General features: G+C 40.2%; 1 protein-coding gene across 1 annotated transcript in view; it reads left to right on the forward strand.

Annotated features, from left to right (window-relative positions):
• The window catches only part of galnt2 (UDP-N-acetyl-alpha-D-galactosamine:polypeptide N-acetylgalactosaminyltransferase 2), a 146,225-nt gene extending 122,794 nt beyond the window's left edge, over positions 1 to 23,431 (forward strand). The window contains exons 15-16 of the mRNA XM_057852322.1: positions 13,393 to 13,512; positions 19,555 to 23,431. Coding sequence (XP_057708305.1) covers positions 13,393 to 13,512; positions 19,555 to 19,710 — 276 coding nt within the window. The 3' untranslated portion in view covers positions 19,711 to 23,431. The remainder of the gene's footprint in view (positions 1 to 13,392; positions 13,513 to 19,554) is intronic.
• The last annotated feature ends 275 nt before the right edge of the window (positions 23,432 to 23,706 follow it).

Consider the following 23,706-nt stretch of genomic DNA (forward strand, 5'->3'; position numbering starts at 1 on the left):
TATCTAGTCATTTTCTGTTGATTTGGGGAAAAAAAAAAATTTCCCATTGAAAATGAATGGGAAAAATTTTGGACGTCTATGGACGTCAATGGTATCAACTTACATAAGCGTCAATGGAATCTAAGTACATTGGCATCAATAGAATGAACAAACATGAAGAAATGCCATTGGAATAAATGGGAAGTTTGGACGTCCCTGGACGTCAATGGCATCACCCTCCATAAGCAGCAATGCAATTGGGGACATTTGGGGGACAGATGCTATTGATATCTAGTCATTTTCTGTTGATTTGGGGAAAAAAAAAAATTTCCCATTGAAAATGAATGGGTAAAATTTTGGACGTCCATGGACGTCAATGGCAGCACCCCCCATAAGCGTCAATGGAGTTGGGGACGTTTGGGGTATACGTCCTATTGATATCTGGTCATTTTCTGTTGATTTGGAGAAATGTAGTTTTTTCCCCATTGAAAATGAATGGGAAAAATTTTGGACGTCCATGTAAGTCAATGGCGGCACCCTTCATAAGCGTCAATGGAATTGGGGAAGTTTGGGGGACACGTCCTATTGATATCTGGTCATTTTCTGTTGATTTGGGGTAATTTTGTTTTTTCCCCCATTGAAAATGAATGGGAAAATTTTTGGACGTCCATGGCAGTCAATGGCATCGACATCCATATAGTCAATTGAATCCAAGTACATTGGCATCAGTAGATTCGACATGCATGGCCGTCAATGGCATCAATGCAATGTAAATTCCATTGGAAATCCCATTGGAAGTGAATGGGACTTTTCCCATTCGAAATGAATGGGATAGTTTTTGGCAAATTTCCGAGGAAGCGTAATTTTTTTCCAAATTCTGTATACAACTTTTATGCCCCTCACCGTCCCGGAATTTTTGATGCCCAAATTGTGTGATTTGGTCAAAAATTGTAGGACTAGATACATTTTGAAACTTTTTTTTTTTCCCGGAAAATTGCCGTTTACGGGCGAAGGGAAAAATTTTCGGGTCCGTTTGAAAAATTCCCATCGTTGCGCGAAAATTCCGGTCGTGCCGATATTTGAACGGTGCCGATCGGTCAAACGGTTCGGGCTGTGCAGCGTGCGTTTTTTTTTCATTCAAAATGAATAGGAAAGTTTTTGGCAAATTTCCGGGGAACCGTAAATTTTTGCCAAATTCTGTATACAACTTTTATGCCCCTCATCGTCCCGGAATTTTTGATACCCAAATTATGTGATTTGGTCAAAAATTGTAGGACTAGATACATTTTTTAACTTTTTTTTTTTTTCGGAAAATTGCCATTTACGGGCGAACGGAAAATTTTTCGGGGGATTTTGAAAAAGTCCCTGCGTCGCGCGAAAAATCCGGTCGTGTCAATACTTGAATGGTGCCGATCGGTGGTACGGTTCGGGCTGCGCGGCGCGCCGAAAAAACGCGGAGAATAATTTGATGATATAATAATAATAATAACTAGAAACTGCAATTTCGGGAGAAATTACACACCTTGGTCTTTCCTCTGTGGAGATACAGATCTTAGCCCCACTCAGGTCTATCAATAGAATGGATCATAATGCCAGTCATTGGCAAAAAACAAAGTAAAAGCCGTTAGAAATGAATGGGAGAATTGGACGTCCATGGACGTCAATGGAATCCAAGTACATTGGCATCAAAAGAATGAACAAACATGAAGAAATGCCATTGGAAATTAATGGGAAGTTTGGACGTCCGTGGACGTCAATGGCATCACCCTCCATAAGCAGCAATGCAATCGGGGACATTTGGGGGACAGGTCCTATTGATATCTAGTCATTTTCTGTTGATTTGGGGAAAAAAAAAAATTTCCCATTGAAAATGAATGGGTAAAATTTTGGACGTCCATGGACGTCAATGGCAGCACCCCCCCATAAGCGTCAATGGAATTGGGGACGTTTGGGATATACGTCCTATTGATATCTGGTCATTTTCTGTTGATTTGGAGAAATTTAGTTTTTTCCCCATTGAAAATGAATGGGAAAAATTTTGGACGTCCATGGAAGTCAATGGCGGCACCCTTCATAAGCGTCAATGGAATTGGGGAAGTTTGGGGGACACGTCCTATTGATATCTGGTCATTTTCTGTTGATTTGGGGAAATTTTGTTTTTTCCCCATTGAAAATGAATGGGAAAAATTTTGGACGTCCATGGAAGTCAATGGCGGCACCCTTCATAAGCTTCAATGGAATTGGGGAAGTTTGGGGGACACGTCCTATTGATATCTAGTCATTTTCTTTTGATTTTTGGAAAAAAAAAAATTCCAATTGAAAATGACTTTGATGCGGGAGGTCGCAGGATCGAACCTCTGTCAATACCAAGTTAGCTTTTGTCAATGCCTGTATCACATACATGATAACTTTATATACATATCACACAACGCTGCATTTAGCAGCTGGATAGCTCAGTGTTGATATCGCTGACCTTGGTACGAGAGGATGGTGGTTCGATCCCCGGTTAGTTACCTACTTTATGCGTATACCTCAGAGTGGATTGGACGTCGCCGACGTCAAAAGAGCGGATGACGCCAACGTCCATCGAGAGGACGGCGCCGACGATCAACGAACGGATGGTGACGACGTCCAACGAGCAAACGGCGCCGACGTCAAAAGTTAGCGTGAGAGGCGGACGTCACCGACGTCAAAAGAGCAGATGATGCCGACATCCCACGTGGGACAGTGACAACATTCAACAAGCAAACGTCAAAAGTGCAGAATGCGATGTCCAACGCGCCGACGTCCAAGACGTCAAAAGAGCAGATGACGCCGACGTCCCCGACGATCAACAGACGGATGGTGACGACGTCCAACGAGCAAACGGCGCTGACGTCAAAAGTTAGCGTGAGAGGCCGACGTCATCGACGTCAAAAGAGCAGATGACGCCGACATCCCATGTGGGACAGTGACAACGTTCAACAAGCAAAAGTCAAAAGTGCAGAATACGATGTCCAACGAGCGGACGTCACCGACGTCCAAGACCTCAAAAGAGCAGATGACGCCGACATCCATCGAGCGCACGGTGCCGACATCTCACGTGGAACAGTGACGACGTTCAACAAGCAAACGTCAAAAGTGCAGAATGTGCCGTCTAACGAGCGGACGTCACCGACGTCCAAAGTGCAGAATGCGCCGTCCAACGAGCGGACATCACCGACTTCCAAACTGCTGACGGCGCCGACGTCCAACGAGCGGACATCACCGACGTCCAAAGTGCTGACGCTGCCGACGTCCATCAAGCGGACGGTGCCGACGTCCAACGTGGGACAATGACGACGTTCAACAAGCAAACGTCAAAAGTGCAGAATGCGCCGTCTTACGTCCAACGAGCGGATGGTGACGATGTCAAAAGAGTGGACGACGCCGACGTCCAAAGTTTGGCGACGTCCAACGAGCGGACGTCACCAACGTCCAAGACGTCAAAAGAGCAGATGACGCCGACGTCCATCGAGAGGACGGTGCCGACATCTCACGTGGAACAGTGACGACGTTCAACAAGCAAACGTCAAAAGTGCAGAATGCGCCGTCCAACGAGTGGACGTCACCGACGTCCAAAGTGCAGAATGCGCCGTCCAACGAGCGGACGTCACCGACGTCCAAAGTGCTGACGGCGCCGACGTCCAACGAGCGGACGTCGCCGACGTCCATCGAGCGGACGGTGCCGACGTCCAACGAGCGGACGGTGCCGACGTCCAACGTGGGACAATGACGACGTTCAACAAGCAAACGTCAAAAGTGCAGAATGCGCCGTCTTACGTCCAACGAGCGGATGGTGACGATGTCAAAAGAGTGGACGACGCCGACGTCCAAAGTTTGGCGATGTCCAAAGAGCGGACGTCACCGACGTCCTAATTGCTGTCGCTTCCGACGTCCAAAGTGCTGACGCTGCCGACATCCAACATAAAGACGGCGCCGACTTCCAACGAGCGGACGGCGCCGACGTCCAATGAGCGGACGGTGACGACGTCCAACTAGCAAACGTCGCCGACGTCCAACATGCGGATGACGCCGACGTCCAGTCGACGAAGTCCAACGTGCGGATGACGCCGACGTCCCATAAATTCCCATTGAAAATGAATGGAAAAAATTTTGGACGTCCATGGACGTCAATGGTATCAACTTACATAGGCGTCAATGGAATCCAAGTACATTGGCATCAATAAAATGAAAAAACATAATTAAATGCCATTAGAAATAAATGGGAAATTTGGACGTCCATGGACGTCAATGGCATCACTCTTCACAAGCGTCAAAGGAATTGGGGAAGTTTGGGGGACACGTCCTATTGATATCTGGTCATTTATTGTTGATTTAGGGAAAAAAGAAGAAATTCCCATTGAAAATGAATGGGAAAAATTTTGGACGTCCATGGACGTCAATGGTATCAACTTACATAAGCGTCAATGGAATCCAAGTACATTGGAATCAATAGAATGAACAAACATGAAGAAATGACATTGGAAATGAATGGTAAGTTTGGACGTCCATGGACGTCAATGGCATCACCCTCCATAAGCGGCAATGCGATCGGGGACATTTGGGGGACACGTCCTAATGATATCTAGTCATTTTCTGTTGATTTAGGGAAAAAAAAAAAAATTCCCATTGAAAATGAATGGGAAAAATTTTGGACGTCCATGGACTTCAATGGTATCAACTTACATAAGCGTCAATGGAATCCAAGTACATTGGCATCAATAGAATGAACAAACATGAAGAAATGCCATTGGGATTTAATGGGAAGTTTGGACGTCCATGAAAGTCAATGGCATCACCCTCCATAAGCGGCAATGCAATCGGGGACATTTGGGGGACACGTCCTAATGATATCTAGTCATTTTCTGTTGATTTGGGAAAAAAAAAAAAAATTCCCATTGAAAATGAATGGGAAAAATTTTGGACGTCCATGGACGTCAATGGTATCAACTTACATAACCGTCAATGGAATCCAAGTACATTGGCATCAATAGAATGAACAAACATGAAGAAATGCCATTGGAAAAGAATGGGAAGTTTGGACGTCCATGGACGTCAATGGCATCACCCTCCATAAGCGGTAATGCAATCGGGGACATTTGGGGGACAGGTCCTAATGATATCTAGTCATTTTCTGTTGATTTGGGGAAAAAAAAAAATTTCCCATTGAAAATGAATGGGTAAAATTTTGGACGTCCATGGACGTCAATGGCAGCACCCCCCATAAGCGTCAATGGAATTGGGGACGTTTGGGATATACGTCCTATTGATATCTGGTCATTTTCTGTTGATTTGGAGAAATTTAGTTTTTTCCCCATTGAAAATGAATGGGAAAAATTTTGGACGTCCATGTAAGTCAATGGCGGCACCCTTCATAAGCGTCAATGGAATTGGGGAAGTTTGGGGGACACGTCCTATTGATATCTGGTCATTTTCTGTTGATTTGGGGTAATTTTGTTTTTTCCCCATTGAAAATGAATGGGAAAAATTTTGGACGTCCATGGCAGTCAATGGCATCGACATCTATATAGTCAATTGAATCCAAGTACATTGGCATCAGTAGATTCGACATGCATGGCTGTCAATGGCATCAATGCAATGTAAATTCCGTTGGAAATCCCATTGGAAGTGAATGGGAACTTTTCCCATTCGAAATGAATGGGATAGTTTTTGGCAAATTTCCGAGGAAGCGTAATTTTTTTCCAAATTCTGTATACAACTTTTATGCCCCTCACCGTCCCGGAATTTTTGATGCCCAAATTATTTGATTTGGTCAAAAATTGTAGGACTAGATACATTTTGAAACTTTTTTTTTTTTCACGGAAAATTGCCGTTTACGGACGAACGGAAAAATTTTCGGGGCCATTTGTAAAGTTTCCTGTGTCACGCGAAAATTCCGGTCGTGCCGATACTTGAACGGTGCCGATCGGTCTAACGGTTCGGGCTGTGAAGCGCGCGTTTTTTTTCCATTCAAAATGAATAGGAAAGTTTTTGGCAAATTTCCGGGGAACCGTAAATTTTTGCCAAATTCTGTATACAACTTTTATGCCCCTCACCGTCCCGGAATTTTTGATGCCCAAATTATGTGATTTGGTCAAAAATTGTAGGACTAGATACATTTTGAAACTTTTTTTATTTTTCGGAAAATTGCCGTTTACGGGCGAACGGAAAATTTTTCGTGGCGGTTTGAAAAATTCCCATCGTCACACGAAAAATCCGGTCGTGCCGATACTTGAACGGTGCCGATCGGTGCTACGGTTTGGGCTGTGCGTTGGCTCAAAAAAACGCGGAGAATAAGATGAATAATAATAATAATAACTAGAAACTGCAATTTCGGGAGAAATTACACACCTTGGTCTTTCCTCTGTGGAGATACAGATCTTAGCCCCACTCAGGTCTATCAATAGAATGGATCATAATGCCAGTCATTGGCAAAAAACAAAGTAAAAGCCGTTAGAAATGAATGGGAGAATTGGACGTCCATGGACGTCAATGGCGGCACCTTTCATAATTGTTAATGGAATCGGGGAAGTTTGGGGGACACGTCCTAATGATATCTAGTCATTTTCTGTTGATTTGGGAAAAAAAAAAAATTCCCATTGAAAATGAATGGGAAAAATTTTGGACGTCCATGGACGTCAATGGTATCAACTTACATAAGCGTCAATGGAATCCAAGTACATTGGCATCAATAAAATGAACAAACATGAAGAAATGCCATTGGAAATGAATGGGAAGTTTGGACGTCCATGAACGTCAATGGCATCACCCTCCATAAGCGGCAATGCAATCGGGGACATTTGGGGGACACGTCCTAATGATATCTAGTCATTTTCTGTTGATTTGGGAAAAAAAAAAAAAATCCCATTGAAAATGAATGGGAAAAATTTTGGACGTCCATGGACGTCAATGGTATCAACTTACATAAGCGTCAATGGAATCCAAGTACATTGGCATCAATAAAATGAACAAACATGAAGAAATGCCTTTGGAAATGAATGGGAAGTTTGGACGTCCATGAACGTCAATGGCATCACCCCCCATAAGCGGCAATGCAATCGGGGACATTTGGGGGACACGTCCTAATGATATCTAGTCATTTTCTGTTGATTTGGGGAAGAAAAAAAAAATTCCCATTGAAAATGAATGGGAAAAATTTTGGACGTCCATGGACGTCAATGGTATCAACTGACATAAGCGTCAATGGAATCCAAGTACATTGGCATCAATAAAATGAACAAACATGAAGAAATGCCATTGGAAATGAATGGGAAGTTTGGACGTCCATGAACGTCAATGGCATCACCCTCCATAAGCGGCAATGCAATCGGGGACATTTGGGGGACACGTCCTAATGATATCTAGTCATTTTCTGTTGATTTGGGAAAAAAAAAAAAAATCCCATTGAAAATGAATGGGAAAAATTTTTGACGTCCATGGACGTCAATGGTATCAACTTACATAAGCGTCAATGGAATCCAAGTACATTGGCATCAATAGAATGAACAAACATGAAGAAATGCCTTTGGAAATGAATGGGAAGTTTGGACGTCCATGGACGTCAATGGCATCACCCCCCATAAGCGGCAATGCAATCGGGGACATTTGGGGGACACGTCCTAATGATATCTAGTCATTTTCTGTTGATTTGGGGAAAAAAAAAATTTCCCATTGAAAATGAATGGGAAAAATTTTGGACGTCCATGGACGTCAATGGTATCAACTTACATAAGCGTCAATGGAATCCAAGTACATTGGCATCAATAGAATGAACAAACATGAAGAAATGCCATTGGAAATTAATGGGAAGTTTGGACGTCCGTGGACGTCAATGGCATCACCCTCCATAAGCAGCAATGCAATCGGGCACATTTTGGGGGAAACGTCCTATTGATATCTAGTCATTTTCTGTTGATTTGGGGGAAAAAAAAAATTTCCCATTGAAAATGAATGGGAAAAATTTTGGACGTCCATGGACGTCAATGGTGTCAACTTACTTAAGCGTCAATGGAATCCAAGTACATTGGCATCAAAAGAATGAACAAACATGAAGAAATGCCATTGGAAATGAATGGGAAGTTTGGACGTCCCTGGACGTCAATGGCATCACCCTCCATAAGCAGCAATGCAATCGGGGACATTTGGGGGACACGTCCTATTGATATCTAGTCATTTTCTGTTGATATGGGGAAAAAAAAAATTTCCCATTGAAAATGAATGGGAAAAATTTTGGACGTCCATGGACGTCAATGGCAGCACCCTCCATAAGCGTCAATGGAGTTGGGGACGTTTGGGATATACGTCCTATTGATATCTGGTCATTTTCTGTTGATTTGGAGAAATTTAGTTTTTTCCCCATTGAAAATGAATGGGAAAATTTTTGGACGTCCATGGAAGTCAATGGTGGCACCCTTCATAAGCGTCAATGGAATTGGGGAAGTTTGGGGGACACGTCCTATTGATATCTGGTCATTTTCTGTTGATTTGGGGAAATTTTGTTTTTTCCCCATTGAAAATGAATGGGAAAAATTTTGGACGTCCATGGCCGTCAATGGCATCGACATCCATATAGTCAATTGAATCCAAGTACATTGGCATCAGTAGATTCGACATGCATGGCCGTCAATGGCATCAATGCAATGTAAATTCCATTGGAAATCCCATTGGAAGTGAATGGGAACTTTTCCCATTCGAAATGAATGGGATAGTTTTTGGCAAATTTCCGAGGAAGCGTAATTTTTTTCCAAATTCTGTATACAACTTTTATGCCCCTCACCGTCCCGGAATTTTTGATGGCCAAATTATGTGATTTGGTCAAAAATTGTAGGACTAGATACATTTTGAAAGTTTTTTTTTTTTCACGGAAAATTGCCGTTTACGGACGAACGGAAAAATTTTCGGGGCCATTTGTAAAGTTTCCTGTGTCACGCTAAAATTCCGGTCGTGCCGATACTTGAACGGTGCCGATCGGTCTAACGGTTCGGGCTGTGAAGCGCGCGTTTTTTTTCCATTCAAAATGAATAGGAAAGTTTTTGGCAAATTTCCGGGGAACCGTAAATTTTTGCCAAATTCTGTATACAACTTTTATGCCCCTCACCGTCCCGGAATTTTTGATGCCCAAATTATGTGATTTGGTCAAAAATTGTAGGACTAGATACATTTTGAAACTTTTTTTGTTTTTCGGAAAATTGCCGTTTACGGGCGAACGGAAAATTTTTCGTGGCGGCTTGAAAAATTCCCATCGTCACGCGAAAATTCCGGTCGTGCCGATACTTGAACTGTGCCGATCGGTGCTACGGTTTGGGCTGTGCGTTGGCTCAAAAAAACGCGGAGAATAAGATGAATAAAATAATAAGTACAACTAGAAACTGCAATTTCTTGAGAAATTACACCTTGGTCTTTCCTCTGTGGAGATACAGATCTTAGCCCCACTTAGGTCTATCAATAGAATGGACCATAATGCCAGTCAATGGCACGAAACAAAGTAAAAGCCATTAGAAATGAATGGGAGAATTGGACGTCCATGGACGTCAATGGCGGCACCCTTCATAATTGTTAATGGAATTGGGGAAGTTTGGGGGACACGTCCTATTGATATCTTGTCATTTTCTGTTGATTTGGGGGAAAAAAAAAATTCCCATTGAAAATGAATGGGAAAAAATTTGGACGTCCATGGACGTCAACGGTATCAACTTACATAGGCGTCAATGGAATCCAAGTACATTGGCATCAATAGAATGAAAAAATATAATTAAATGCCATTAGAAATGAATGGGACATTTGGACGTCCATGGACATCAATGGCATCACCCTCCATAAGCGGCAATGCAATCGGGGACATTTGGGGGACACGGCCTAATGATATCTAGTCATTTTCTGTTGATTTGGGGAAAAAAAAAAAATTCCCATTGAAAATGAATGGGAAAAATTTTGGACGTCCATGGACGTCAATGGTATCAACTTATAGAGGCGTCAATGGAATCCAAGTACATTGGCATCAAGAGAATGAAAAAACATAATTTATAGCCATTAGAAATGAATGGGACATTTGGACGTCCATGGCCGTCAATGGCGGTACCCGCCATAAGCTTCAATGGAATTGGGGAAGTTTGGGGGACACGTCCTATTGATATCTGGTCATATTGTATTGATTTGGGGAAAAAAAAAAAAATTCCCATTGAAAATGAATGGGAAAAATTTTGGACGTCCATGGACGTCAATGGTATCAACTTACATAAGCGTCAATAGAATCCAAGTACATTGGCATCAATAGAATGAACAAACATGAAGAAATGCCATTGGAAAAATGAATGGGAAGTTTGGACGTCCATGGACGTCAATGGCATCACCCTCCATAAGCGGCAATGCAATCGGGGACATTTGGGGGACACGTCCTAATGATATCTAGTCATTTTCTGTTGATTTGGGGAAAAAAAAAAATTCCCATTGAAAATGAATGGGAAAAATTTTGGACGTCCATGGACGTCAATGGTATCAACTTACATAAGCGTCAATTGAATCCAAGTACATTGGCATCAATAGAATGAACAAACATGAAGAAATGCCATTGGAAATGAATGGGAAGTTTGGACGTCCATGAACGTCAATGGCATCACCCTCCATAAGCGTAAATGGAATTGGGGAAGTTTGGGGGACACGTCCTATTGACATCTAGTCATTTTCTGTTGATTTGGGGAAATTTAGTTTTTTCCCCATTGAAAATGAATGGGAAAAATTTTGGACGTCCATGGACGTCAATGGCAGCACCCCCCATAAGCGTCAATGGAGTTGGGGACGTTTGGGGTATACGTCCTATTAATATCTGGTCATTTTCTGTTGATTTGGGGAAATTTAGTTTTTTCCCCATTGAAAATGAATGGGAAAAATTTTGGACGTCCATGGCCGTCAATGGCAGAACCCCCTATAAGCGTAAATGGAGTTGGGGACGTTTGGGGGACACGTCCTATTGATATCTGGTCATTTTCTGTTGATTTGGGGAAATGTAGTTTTTTCCCCATTGAAAATGAATGGGAAAAATTTTGGACGTCCATGGCCGTCATTGGCATCGACATCCATATAGTCAATTGAATCCAAGTACATTGGCATCAATAGATTCGACATTTATGGCCGTCAATGGCATCAATGATGTAAATTCCAATGGAAATCCCATTGGAAGTGAATGGGAAATTTTCCCATTAGAAATGAATGGGATAGTTTTTGGCAAATATCCGGGGAACCGTAATTTTTTTCCAAATTCTGTATACAATCTTTATGCCCCCCACCGTCCCGGAATTTTTGATGTCCAATTTATGTGATTTGGTCAAAAATTGTAGGACAAGTAGCGTTTTGAAACTTTTGTTTTTTTTACGGAAAATTGCCGTTTACGGGCAAACGGAAAATTTTTCGGGGCCGTTTGAAAAAGACCCTGCGTCGCACGAAAATTCCGGTCATGCCAAAACTTGAACGATGGCGATCGGTGCTATGGTTCGGGCTGTGAAGCGCACGTTTTTTTTCCATTCAAAATGAATAGGAAAGTTTTTGGCAAATTTCCGGGGAACCGTAAATTTTTGTCAAATTCTGTATACAACTTTTATGCCCCTCACCGTCCCGGAATTTTTGATACCCAAATTATGTGATTTGGTCAAAAATTGTAGGACAAGTAGCGTTTTGAAACTTTTTTTATTTTTCGGAAATTTGCCGTTTACGGGCGAACGGAAAATTTTTCGGGGCCGTTTGAAAAATTCCCATCGTCGCGCGAAAATTCCGGTCGTGCCGATACTTGAACGGTGCCGATCGGTGCTACGGTTCGGGCTGCGCGGCGCGCCGAAAAAAACGTCAACAATTATTGAATAATAATAATAATAAAGAATAATAATAAAGAAGTACAATAAAGTTGTACAACAACATAACCTTGTTCTTTCCCTTGGAAAGACCAAGGTAATTAATACCGTATCTCCTTCACAGAGGTATTATTATGTGGAGATGGATTTTCTTGTAACTCCTGGATCTCATTAAATTGTGAAGTTTGCCCGTGAGCGTAGAGGAGATTATAATATAATGCAATACTGACTCAATTTTTGTGCTACTCCATGAGGGTTTTGCAGTATCTTGAATTCATAAAGGTGGCAATGTTAGCTCTTACCTTTAAGACGACAAAAAAAGACCATTATTTTCAGTGTTGAGTGGTGCTGTGCAACATGGAAAAAAATATCAATATCCTTTTATCAGTATCATATAATCAATAACAATAACATCAATAATATCAATAACATCACATTTTTAATTATTTAGTGGAAAGTTATTCAAAAATAACGATAGCTCCCCCCCAACCCCCCCATTCACCTTATTTTTGAATTGACATTAAATTGACCTGCCACAATTGTTAAATGTATCTAATTATCTACTAATAGTTGTGACTCGTGGTTTTGACTTTTAAGATTGCTGTATAAAGCGTTGTCTTTGGCAGCCCTTTAATTTTTGTCTTAGTCTTTTGGATGAAAATAAAATTTCAAAAGTTTTAGTCCAAACATAAATAAAGGTCTCCAACAGTTTTTAATGAGAATAGACAGACGAGCTCATATTGTAGCGTCAACAAAGACAACTGCAACTTTGTGACAATAATACACACTCAGCATGAAAAGCAGTATAATTTTTTTCAATTAACCCCACTCAGAAGCCACAAACTATGTAAAAAAAAAAAAAAAAAAACAAAAAACAAAGATGTCCGAGCGTTTAAGAGAATGCTCGCCACGCTAAAGTTGATGCTAATGCTAACACGGATGCTATGCTAACGTGACGAGGTACATTTAGTTTGTGATAATCACTCGGCACAGACCTTTAAAGGCTAAAGCAACATTGCATATTTCCTCTTGCCTAGATAAGAAAACAAATCTTACTGTTTTTCCAAACAAGTAAGATGGAACGCAGCCTAGCTTAAAATACATCCTAAACCCCAGTGAGGCGAGTGAGGTGGAAGGCAAAGCACATCCCACATAAAGTGCCACAACCCAAACACTGCTCCGATGCAAGCAGACGTACTCCACGTACAACATGACAATGTCGCACATTTTGAACGTATGACGCAAACTCACTCATCTCGTGTTTCTCGTCAGACGAAACCTGGAATTAGTCTTGACATGTTCTAGTCTCTCAAGCCCAGTTTTTAGCTCGTCATCGTCATGAAAAAAATTTTACATCGAAAAATATTTTCAATATCGTCATTGCTTACGATAACAACACAGGCTGTATATTAAGTTTGCAAAATTTTTGTAAAAAAATAAAAATAAAAAACATTTTGTTTGTGGTGCAACGGGTTGGTAGATATTCTGCTTTTAATTTGGAGTGATGATAGATATGATATGATAGATATGTACCCCATTTTTTTGTTGAAAGGAGTGGGCATTGACGAAGGATAAATCCGTCAAGCACATGGACTTGTGTCTGACTGTGGTGGACAGAACGGCCGGCTCCCTCATCAAACTGCAGGGCTGTCGAGACAATGACAGCAGACAGGTATGTCGACACGCCAGGACTACTACACAAATACAATAGCAGCCAGAATGATCACTATCAATAAATATGAATACACTTGACTTGGCTTGATTTTCATACCTGACCATATTTTCCTGGCAAAATAAAATGGAATATTCCATTGTACTGTGAGTGTAAATCACGAATATCAGAATATTATATGATACAAAATCAAGTATCTGAGCACTGATATATTTGCACACCAGGCTTTCACGCACTGATAATGATTACAAAATACATTATTTTTCACCGTGATTTTCAGTGTTTAGAAAAAAGCTTCTAAAATAAGTTAGTGTTTTAGATGTTTTTCTTTTTAAACAGTTATTAGAGAACTAAAATTTTTTCATCCGTTTTATTTTTTATTTAACATTTATTTTTACGGTTTTCCATTTTTTTTTCTAAATAGTAATATTTTGGCGATCACAGCCTCCAGTATTTTACCGTGTTATTTATTTATTTATTTATTTATTTTTACCATGTTGAACAAACTGCTCTTCTGACTATTCTTCTGATTTCTTCTATTGGGTGCATTTATATGGGTACAAAAATCCTATTTATAATCCGATTGAAAGACCAAAGGTTTACCATTACACAATGTCAGACAATCTGTCATTATTTAGATGTTTCAATTGACGACTTGTTCATATTTTATGTTGAAAAAAAGAGCAATGAATTCTATTTTTGCACAGTAATATTTTCTTTTGTGTATACTTTAAAATTTTACATAAATCTTTTAATAGAATTATCGGCTTGACATTATCGGTTATCGGTTGGAATGAGGAGGAAATTATCGGTTATCAGTATCGGTTGAAAAATGTATTATCGTGCATCACTAGTATTTTGGATCAGATTGTAAGACGTAGTCTACACCGATCGATAAGCCACTCCATGCCCCATGTTAACTGCTGAGTGGAGTAGATTGGGTTGATAGAGACGATTGTTTGGTTTGCGCATGCGCTCCCACGCGAGAGGACCTGAGCGAAGTACGTAAAAGATGTATGCAGAGCAAACCGTGGGAAACAAAGTTGTCCTTCTCCTTTGCAAATACTGCTACTTGGACGATTAGCTCCTGCGATCTCTGAAACGCAAATACACGTTTCCATAACACAATAAAAGTCTCCAACATAACATGGCGTGTATCTATCTTTCCAGAGGTTAACAGGAAGCAGGAAGTGCACCACATCTTCTCTTACACCTTACAGGTTGGCAGAGAGTAATGTCACAATGAACAATACAATAGGATTCAGCTGGGGCAATGCAAACGCGTACTGAACGTGGATCTCTTTACTAAATGTACCGTAATGCATACAGATCCATAGACTCCACCATTAGTTGACAAGACAACTCCCACGCCTTCCCGTAGGGGGCTGACCCAGGCAGAACATTGAGTTGGCTTTCACTGTGATAAACTCAAACACACGCTGCGTTCTAACGCCGGATTTCGGTGGAAACAGGACGAAGGTTTTACTGCATACAAGTAGGCAGGAGTGTCTCGAGAGTGATTTGGTCGAGGATTCAAGGTTATTATTATATTAAATGGCACCATGCATGCACTTTGAAAATCAGTGCATAAAATTTGTGTAACTCTGGCTTGAAATAGTTATGCAAAACGAACGATAACCGCCCTTTTTTTGCTTTTAACCAAGAAATTCCACGATTTAAGCATTTATTTACAGGAATTTTCGACTTAAAAAGCTTTGTTTTGTGGGGACCGTCATGTTGGATTACACAACACCGTAACTTTAGCTTTAAATATTTACATAAAATGAACAATAACTGCCCGTTTTTGCTTTTAACCAAGAATCTAGGCTGTTTTACGTTCATATCTATAAAATCTCAGCGATTTAAGCATTTATTTACAAGAACTTTCAACTTAAATAGCTGTTTGTGTCATGACGGCCGCCACATTGGATTACACAGTACTGTAACTTTTGCATTAAATATTTACGTAAAATAAATGATAACTGCCCATCTTTTGCGTTTAACAAGTATCTAGACCAGAGATGTCCAAAGTCCGGCCCGGGGGCCAAATGCGGCCCGTGGTCAAATTTCATCCGGCCCCCAGCCTCTGTCATAAAATCAATAACGTCTGGCCCGCACACAGACTTAATAAATTGGTCAGCAGTACTGCTACCAGCATATGAAGTATCTGACACACCAAATGCTGCTCCTCATTTACCCACGAAAAGGCAGCAGCACTCCAAGCAACATTACCCCGTGTGACCCTCTACTCCCAATTTTCTAAAATGGCGACAATCAACAATAACAAAAAAGTTCACTGCGACGGCTGGCACTTCAAGGATAGGTGGAAATTGGACTTATTTCTTCACTAAAATATGCAACTGTCTGCCTTATTTGCAAAGAGACAGTCGCTGTTTTTAAAGAGTCCAATGTGAGGCGATATTACTAAACAAGACACGCTGACATGTACGACAAGATTACAGGCAAAATACGTTGTGAGAAATTGAAGCAACTTGAAGCTAGTTTAATTTCACAGCAGCAGTATTTCGCAAGAGCCCGAGTCGAAAGAGAACGCCACAAAGGCTAGTTGCGAGATTGTTGTAATTATTAATAAAAAAATAAATAAATAAAGCAAATGTGACGCACAGAATGGCTTGCTAAAATTTGCTTAAATATATTCTACATAAAAGACGTCAGCCAAGGTCGGCCCCCCACATTTTTACCACACCAAATCTGGCCCCCTTTGCAAAAAGTTTGGACACCCCTGATCTAGACCGTTTTATGTTCATATCTATAGAAAATCCGTGATCTAAGTATTTATTTACAAAAATTTTCAACTTTAAAAGCTCTGTTTTGTGACAGCCGCCATGTTGGATTTTGTATCTCTACACATGACATTTAAGTTGCTATTTTTGGCAAAACTTAATAGGTGATTATCTCTGTATTTAGGGATTTTTGTGCATCTAGCGTAAAATCTGAGAATTTTATAGTCATTTTAAGTTTTGTTATACTTACATAAAAAAATAATCAGGATTTTATTATGGAACAACTTAGAATATTTTTATGCCGCTGCTCATGGAGACTCATATGCATGCCTAAGGGAGGTGCATGTTTTTGTTTTAGGTCACTTGTGGCTTTGGTTTAGAAAAATATTAGAATTTTAAGTTTTTTAAAATAGACCCCTATGGATCGGCCCCGTGTCCCGTCAACTGATAGTGAAGTCTATGACAGATCAAGCCCTATCTAATTGATTTCCAATCAAAATGTCTTTATTTTTCGCAATAGTAGTGCACGGATTTCCAGTTCAAAAAAAGACAAAATGAGATGGAAAATGGGACTAATATCCAACACACACACACGCACACACACACACACACACAAAAAACAAAAAACAACAACATCAAAAATAAACCATAAAATTAATTCCCGTCACTGCCAGTGAACTTCGTGACCATTGAACATTGAGTTTTAGTAATGGTTTTGGATAATAAAGAAACAAAAATAAACAAACGAGATGCCAAATTGTGGAATGTCAAGGGCTTAAGAGGATTGACACATGTTTAAAAAAGGTCCCCAGGCATGTAGGAATTTCCCATTAGTAGAGAGTATCTGATCTTTTCAATATTCAAACATGTCATTAAGGCTGTCAGCCATTCGGTGTGTGTGGGAGGGAGGGGGTCCACCCACCTGATGGAGGACAGACCTACGAACCAGGAGGTAGGCAAACGCTAGAGTGCGGCGCTGTTCAGAAGATAGTCGAAAGTCCTCTGTAACTCCGAATAAGCCAATAAGGGGGTTAGGTTCCACCCTCACTGTCAAAATCTATAGGAATGAAAAACCTCTGTCCAGAATTAGCTAAGTTTAGGACAAGTCCAAAACATATGAAAGAGTGAGCCGTCTGAGGAATTGCATTTGGTACAGATTGGACTGATGTCAGGATAAAAAGTGGCCAGTTTGGTTTTGGAGATGTGAACTCTGTGGACCACTTTGAATTGGATTAAATTATGTCGAGCACACAGAGATGAGGATTTGACTCGTTTTAAGACTGATAACCATATTTCCTCAGAAAAGGGGGTACCAAGGTCCTCCTCCCATTCCGCCCTGATTCTATCCATAGATGCAGTCTTCCGAGCCAACATCATGCTGCAAAACACGGAGACAGGACTCCTCTGGTTTGGATTTGAGGAAAGAACTATGTCAACAATAGTCCTGTAAGAGCTTAGCGTGATAGGCAAGTTAGAGAGTATAAAATGTCGAATTTGTAGATAATGGGGGAAATTTGACTGTGGAAGTGCAAATTTGTTACGTAATTGTTGAAATTAGAGATGCACGATAATATCGGTCACCGATAATTATCGGCCGATAATGGCAATTATGACGTCACACAGATAATCCAGATAAAACGAAATTCAACCGATAATGCAATCCGATAATTATATACTTGATTTAGCCTCCAAATGTGCGCAATCAACAGTTTTGTCCAATTCTGCTAGTTTTAAGGAGGTGTTTTTGCAGTGTAGTAATGTGATATATGTTAGGAATGGCTTACTTTTAAATGCATTTTTGTGCAACTTGGGTGTGTACTCTTTAAGTAATTGTTGCCAAAAGCTTACTATTACACAATGTCATTGCCATTGTTTAGTTGTTGGAATTTACTACTTGTTCACATTTGATGTGGAAAAAAAATAGCACTAAATTACATTTTTGCACAGTAACATTTATCTTTGTTTACTTTAAAATTTTACATACATATATGAATAGAATTATCGGCGTGACATTATCGGTTAGGGAGGGGCAGGTAATTATCGGTTATCAATATCGGTTGAAAAATGTATTAGCGTGCATCACTAATTGAAATGATGCAAAATTATTATCAATAAATAAATCTTTGAAGTGTTCTATTATTTGAACTCTTTGAAGGCGGGGTCATTGAGTGAAGGTTTGAAAAAATGATTATGTAATATTGGGCTTGATGGTAAGAAGTCATGTAAAATGAAAAACTTTCAGAACCGAGACCAGATCCTCACTGAGTGTTTAACCAATGGATTCTTTAAAGATCTGGTTGAGAGTAGAAGAGAGGAGCCAATCAATGCAGCCAGGGATACATCGTCCTCTGATCGAGGATCTGGGCGATTATGGAAGTGAGACCAGAATGTGAGACATCGAAGGTTGGCCGCCCAATAATAAAAACTGAAATTAGGCAAAGCCAGACCACCGGCAGCCCTCGTCTTTTGTAGATGAGTTTTATTAAGACGAGCCCTTTTTCCTTTCCAAATATAAGAAGAGATAATCGAATCAAGATGATCGAAAAAGGTTTTGGGAATAAAAATTGGTAACACCTGAAATAAGTGCAAGAATTTTGGTAAAATGGTCATTTTAATGGAATTTATTCGCCCAGTGAGGGACATGGAGAGTGGTGACCATTGTGTGAGTGTTTGTTTGATTTGAGTTACTAAATTTAAAAAGTTCTCTTTAAAAAGGTCTTTGTGATTCTGGGTCATCGTGATGCCTAAATAGGAAACTTTGTGAGTCTCAATTTTAAATGGGAAAATTGGTAAAGTCTGAAGCAGATGCAATATTTCCAATTGGAAACAGTTCACTATTTTCAAAGTTTATTTTATACCCAGATAGTTGACTGAAGTTATTAAGTAGTGATAGAGCCGAATGGAGAGAAGTAATCGGGTTCGAGACAAGGAGCATAAGGTTGTCCGCATAAATCGAGCCCTTATGTTCAATGCCGCCTCTCCATATACCCGTGATGTCATCCCATACAATTGATTTCAATCGGATTGAGGAAAACTACCCATGTAAACGTACCCATTGAGGACATCCAATCCATTTGATCAAATGGATTTGACGTCTATTGCGTTCAGGGGCATTGAAACATGATCATTCACTAACTACAGTGGGGAGAACAAGTATTTGATACACTGTCAATGGGTTTTCCCATTGGCAGTGTATCAAATACTTGTTCTCCCCACTGTATCTCTTCAATAACATTCAAATACAGGTTGTTTTTAAAAAAATAAAATTAAAAAAAATCTATCTTTACATTCTGAGCAGAAATGGGAGCAGATCGAGTCCAACTCCAAGCTTCGTCACGTGGGAAGCAACCTGTGTCTGGACAGCCGCAGTGCCCGCATGGGTGGTCTCACTGTGGAGGTGTGCAGTCCCAACTTGAGCCAGCAGTGGAAGTTCACCCTCAATTTACAATCTTAGGGGACAGCACCACCATCAGACACCAAAACACCAACTGACTTCAAGGAGAAAGACAAAATGCCAATGGCTCTGTCTCGCTCCTCCGAAGGGTTCTGAGGTCATTTTTACACCCCCACCGATTTCCTCCAAATACAGACTAGCGGAGGACCTGTAGACCTTGAACAGGAAACTGACCATATTTAGCGGGAGGACCAGTGCTGGTGACGCTGATGAAGATGAGGAGGATTCAAGCGATGAAGAATGCTTTCCATCCAACGACTACATACCTCAGTGTTTTTCTCATTGATGGTTCGGGAGGTTAAAAAAAAAAAAATGGTGGGAAGGAACTCTGTTGTTTGTATTTTTGGAATGATTTTCTTTGGAATATTTTAATTACTGTTCATTTGTGGAGCTTTTTTGTTTTGGAAAGTTTTCCGAACCGAGCCAAAACTGATGAAATGGAGGAAAACGATTTGGGTTTTCTTGATATTGAATCTTATCGGTTTACTTAATCGGTGGGGATATTTTTTTTAAAATGATTATCTCCCCCCTTTATAAAAGTTGACGCTTCGGAGGAATTCTCGGAGAACCACGTCAGGCTGTAGCACTGGCTGCTGCACTTTAGCATCTTGTTTTGTCTTTAAAGCAACAACACACACCACAATGCTCTTAGCAGCCCCTTTTTGTTTACTTCTTTGTCTCTTACGCAAATTGAAAAAAACAAAAAAAACCTAAACTAACTGCAAGGACAATGAACTCTAGAGGATTGATGTCTTTTCTTTACTCTTGCTGCTCTTGGTGTACTCCTTTGGGAGCACCTTCGTTTTATACAACTTGTGTTTGCATTGCGATTTTATTTTGCTCAGCACATCAAACTCAATTTGTGTTATTTACTATTGCGGCGGGCACTCTCTAGAGGTAACAGGAATAAATAGTGGAACTTCTATTATCCCAACCAACTTCTATTAGTTTCCCCATTATACTGAAGCACCACATTTGGTAGGATGTGCGTACAATTTATTTATTGAGTCCCACTGGGGGGACTCAGTCACATCTGAAAGAATACAAGTGAAGTTTTTTATTTGATCATGTTCGAATTGAGACATCTGTCATAGTATGTCATTGAAAACAATGTTAACAGATGAACTCTTTCACTGCTATTGATTGACAATGATTCGCTGCCAGGCCTCCTCCCATTGCAAATGGATTTGGACGTCTATTGCCGTCGATGGTAGTGAAAGAGTAAACGGGAAGGACGACACCTGGTGAAAATGAGCTTCAAGTATATGTAATAGATGCATTTGATAGTTAAAAGGTCGACCGATATATTGACTGGCCGATGAATTGACTTTTTTTTTCAAGATCGGTTATCAGCCGATGTAGTAGGATAATTTTTATGTTCACTGTTTGGGTGATGTTCTTTATTATAAACATCGGCTGATATATTAGCCAGCCAATTTATGGACTTTTTTCAAGATTGGCCGTTATTTACTACATGTATAAAAGGACCACTGTTTTTTTTTACTGTCTGGATGAGGATCTTTGCAAGCTGCAATTTTGCACCACCTATTGGGCAGTGTTACAAAAGGAAGTAGCAGAAGATATATTTAAAGGGGAAGTAAGGATTTTTTGACATCAGGCTTAATGATCAAGTTTGCGAGGGTTTAATTAGTCGGTGGAGTTGATTTCAACAAATTCCTTGTAGTTTGTTAGGTATTTGTTATGTTCAGGGTTCCGGAGGAGCTAAGCTAGCGTGAATCAATTGGGCCATCTTAGCATGCCATTAAAAAAAAAAACATATGCACACATGTAATTCATCGATGACCCATGCAATCAATAGTGCTGTTTGTTTTCAGGTTAAAGTTATTAAAACTTAATATTGTATGTCAATAATTGCAGTATGATCAGCAACATTTGTAATTCAGAAGCTCCGCAGAGGAGCAGGGCGGAGTGGAATCACAACGGGGGTTTTTTCACCGCTGATTTTGTAACCGGCAGCAAGTAAACAGTTTATATTGTTCCTCGTTTTTCATAGGGAATTTGCTGAAACTTTCCCTTGCCCATTTCTTCTATCTGTTTCCACAGTGTCTAAATGCACATTTCGCCATGTTGCCGGCCGTCAGTTAACACAGTAGACTGATGCTGCATTCGAGGAAGGTGGGAAGTCAGTTTCCAACCTCCAATCTGGAAAAATATCATTGGAACACCTCAACTATTTGATCGCTTACAAGAAGGCAGATTTGCTGGGAGGTCAAAATGTCTTTTGATGGCCAAAATAAAAAACAACTTGTAGCAATCAGCTATCTTTGCTGTTCATATTCACTTTGAACGCTTTGAGGTCGCAACTGGTACCTTCCGAGTGGGATGAGTCCGACTTTCTCAAATGCAGCGTAAGCAGGAGTGGCCGAAGCACTCCTCTCTATTGTGGTCGTATTACGCATCTAAAAAAAAATAGTCCTGCAGAATGAAATGAATTCAGCAGTTTGGTGTGACATTGTTTTGCCCGCATTGGTGTTGTGGAACAATGATCTGCATTTTGAATTTATTTGACTATGTGTGATCCGTTCGTAGATCTATATCGTTTTTTATTGGCATGGTAAGATGGGTCATTGACTCGCGATAGCTTAGCCTTTCCGAAGCCTTGAAACTAACAAATTACTTGGAAATTGCACGGAATTTGTTGAAATCAACTCCATCAACTAATCCAACCCCGCTAACTCGACGAATAAGCCTAATGTCAAAAATTCTGAACTACCGCTTTAACTTCAATTATATCAGTCTTTCATAATCAACGTACTTAAAACAAAAAAAAAAGTACATCATCCTCAAATGTCTGCTTACAAAATTGGCTCTAGGCAATCGGCTGATTTTAAATCGATATCGGCCTTTCAAAATCCCATATCGGTCGACCTCTAGTGATAACGGGCTTTGATGACATCATGAGGAAGGACGGGCAATCTGAGATACTATTATTTGCCTTTTATTTATGCTATTTCAGTTGTGCAAGATAGTTTCCGCGTGGATGTACATGATAAAGGTGTTGTCTGTTCCTTTAAGAAGACTTCTTCGAAACATCTGCGTTTGTAGACATGTTTTCAGTCTGTAACAAGTTTCTATACTGTTAAGCACAGTGTCATCAATGTATCTACATTTTATTTTGAAATAATACTGACGATGAATGGTCATCATGGCATGACAGCAGTACATGTTAAATATGATTTATGAAACAAACCACTTAGAAACACACAATTTTGTTCGTGGATCATAGCTAACATGACAAAAATGTTATTTTTCAAAATTTTCAAACTACTGTTTCCCATTATAATTAATATTACAATTTTCAGCAGCACTCATTACATTTTGTTCTGCTTAATCTTCTCATCTAAATGTGATCCTATTGTGCATCTCCAATACAAAGTCAGGGAGGTTTAATCATTTATGGATTCATTGTTTATTTACATAGACGGGAAACATTTTCTCGGATTTCTGTTGTTCGCCATGAAAACGGATGGATTACGCACGGGAAGATAATTTTCGAGTTGCGTTTGACAGCTGATTTAACTACCTTTAGTGTGCAAAATCCAAAACTGAACTCTGTTTCCACACGGTAGAAAAAAACTGAATACATTTTGGAATCAGTATGCTAATTTTAGTTCTAATCGGCATATCACACTAAAAAAGTCAGTTGTTTTCAAATTGTCTCTCAGTGTGTAATCTTCTTGACTAAAGCGTGAACATTCAATTCGGAAAAAAAAAACAACTGAATTGAACTGATTGTTAAAATAATGCTGTCAAAAAATGACTGCAGTGTTTTTTAATTATTCAATTTCTTCAGATTGCTATTTTATTTAACAGTATTCATCTATTAGACCACTTATTTTTTTCTCTGTCATTGCCTTTGTCTTAAACTTTTGTTGAGGCGTCCATGCCGACACTGCAGCAGCCTGCAGAGCCTATCCTGACACTTGATAGGCTTCTGCGCTGGGGTGCCAGCACCCGTGAGTGCCAGTAAGGCAC

Source organism: Corythoichthys intestinalis, chromosome 1, assembly GCF_030265065.1.
Source record: "Corythoichthys intestinalis isolate RoL2023-P3 chromosome 1, ASM3026506v1, whole genome shotgun sequence".
Lineage (NCBI taxonomy): Eukaryota > Metazoa > Chordata > Actinopteri > Syngnathiformes > Syngnathidae > Corythoichthys > Corythoichthys intestinalis.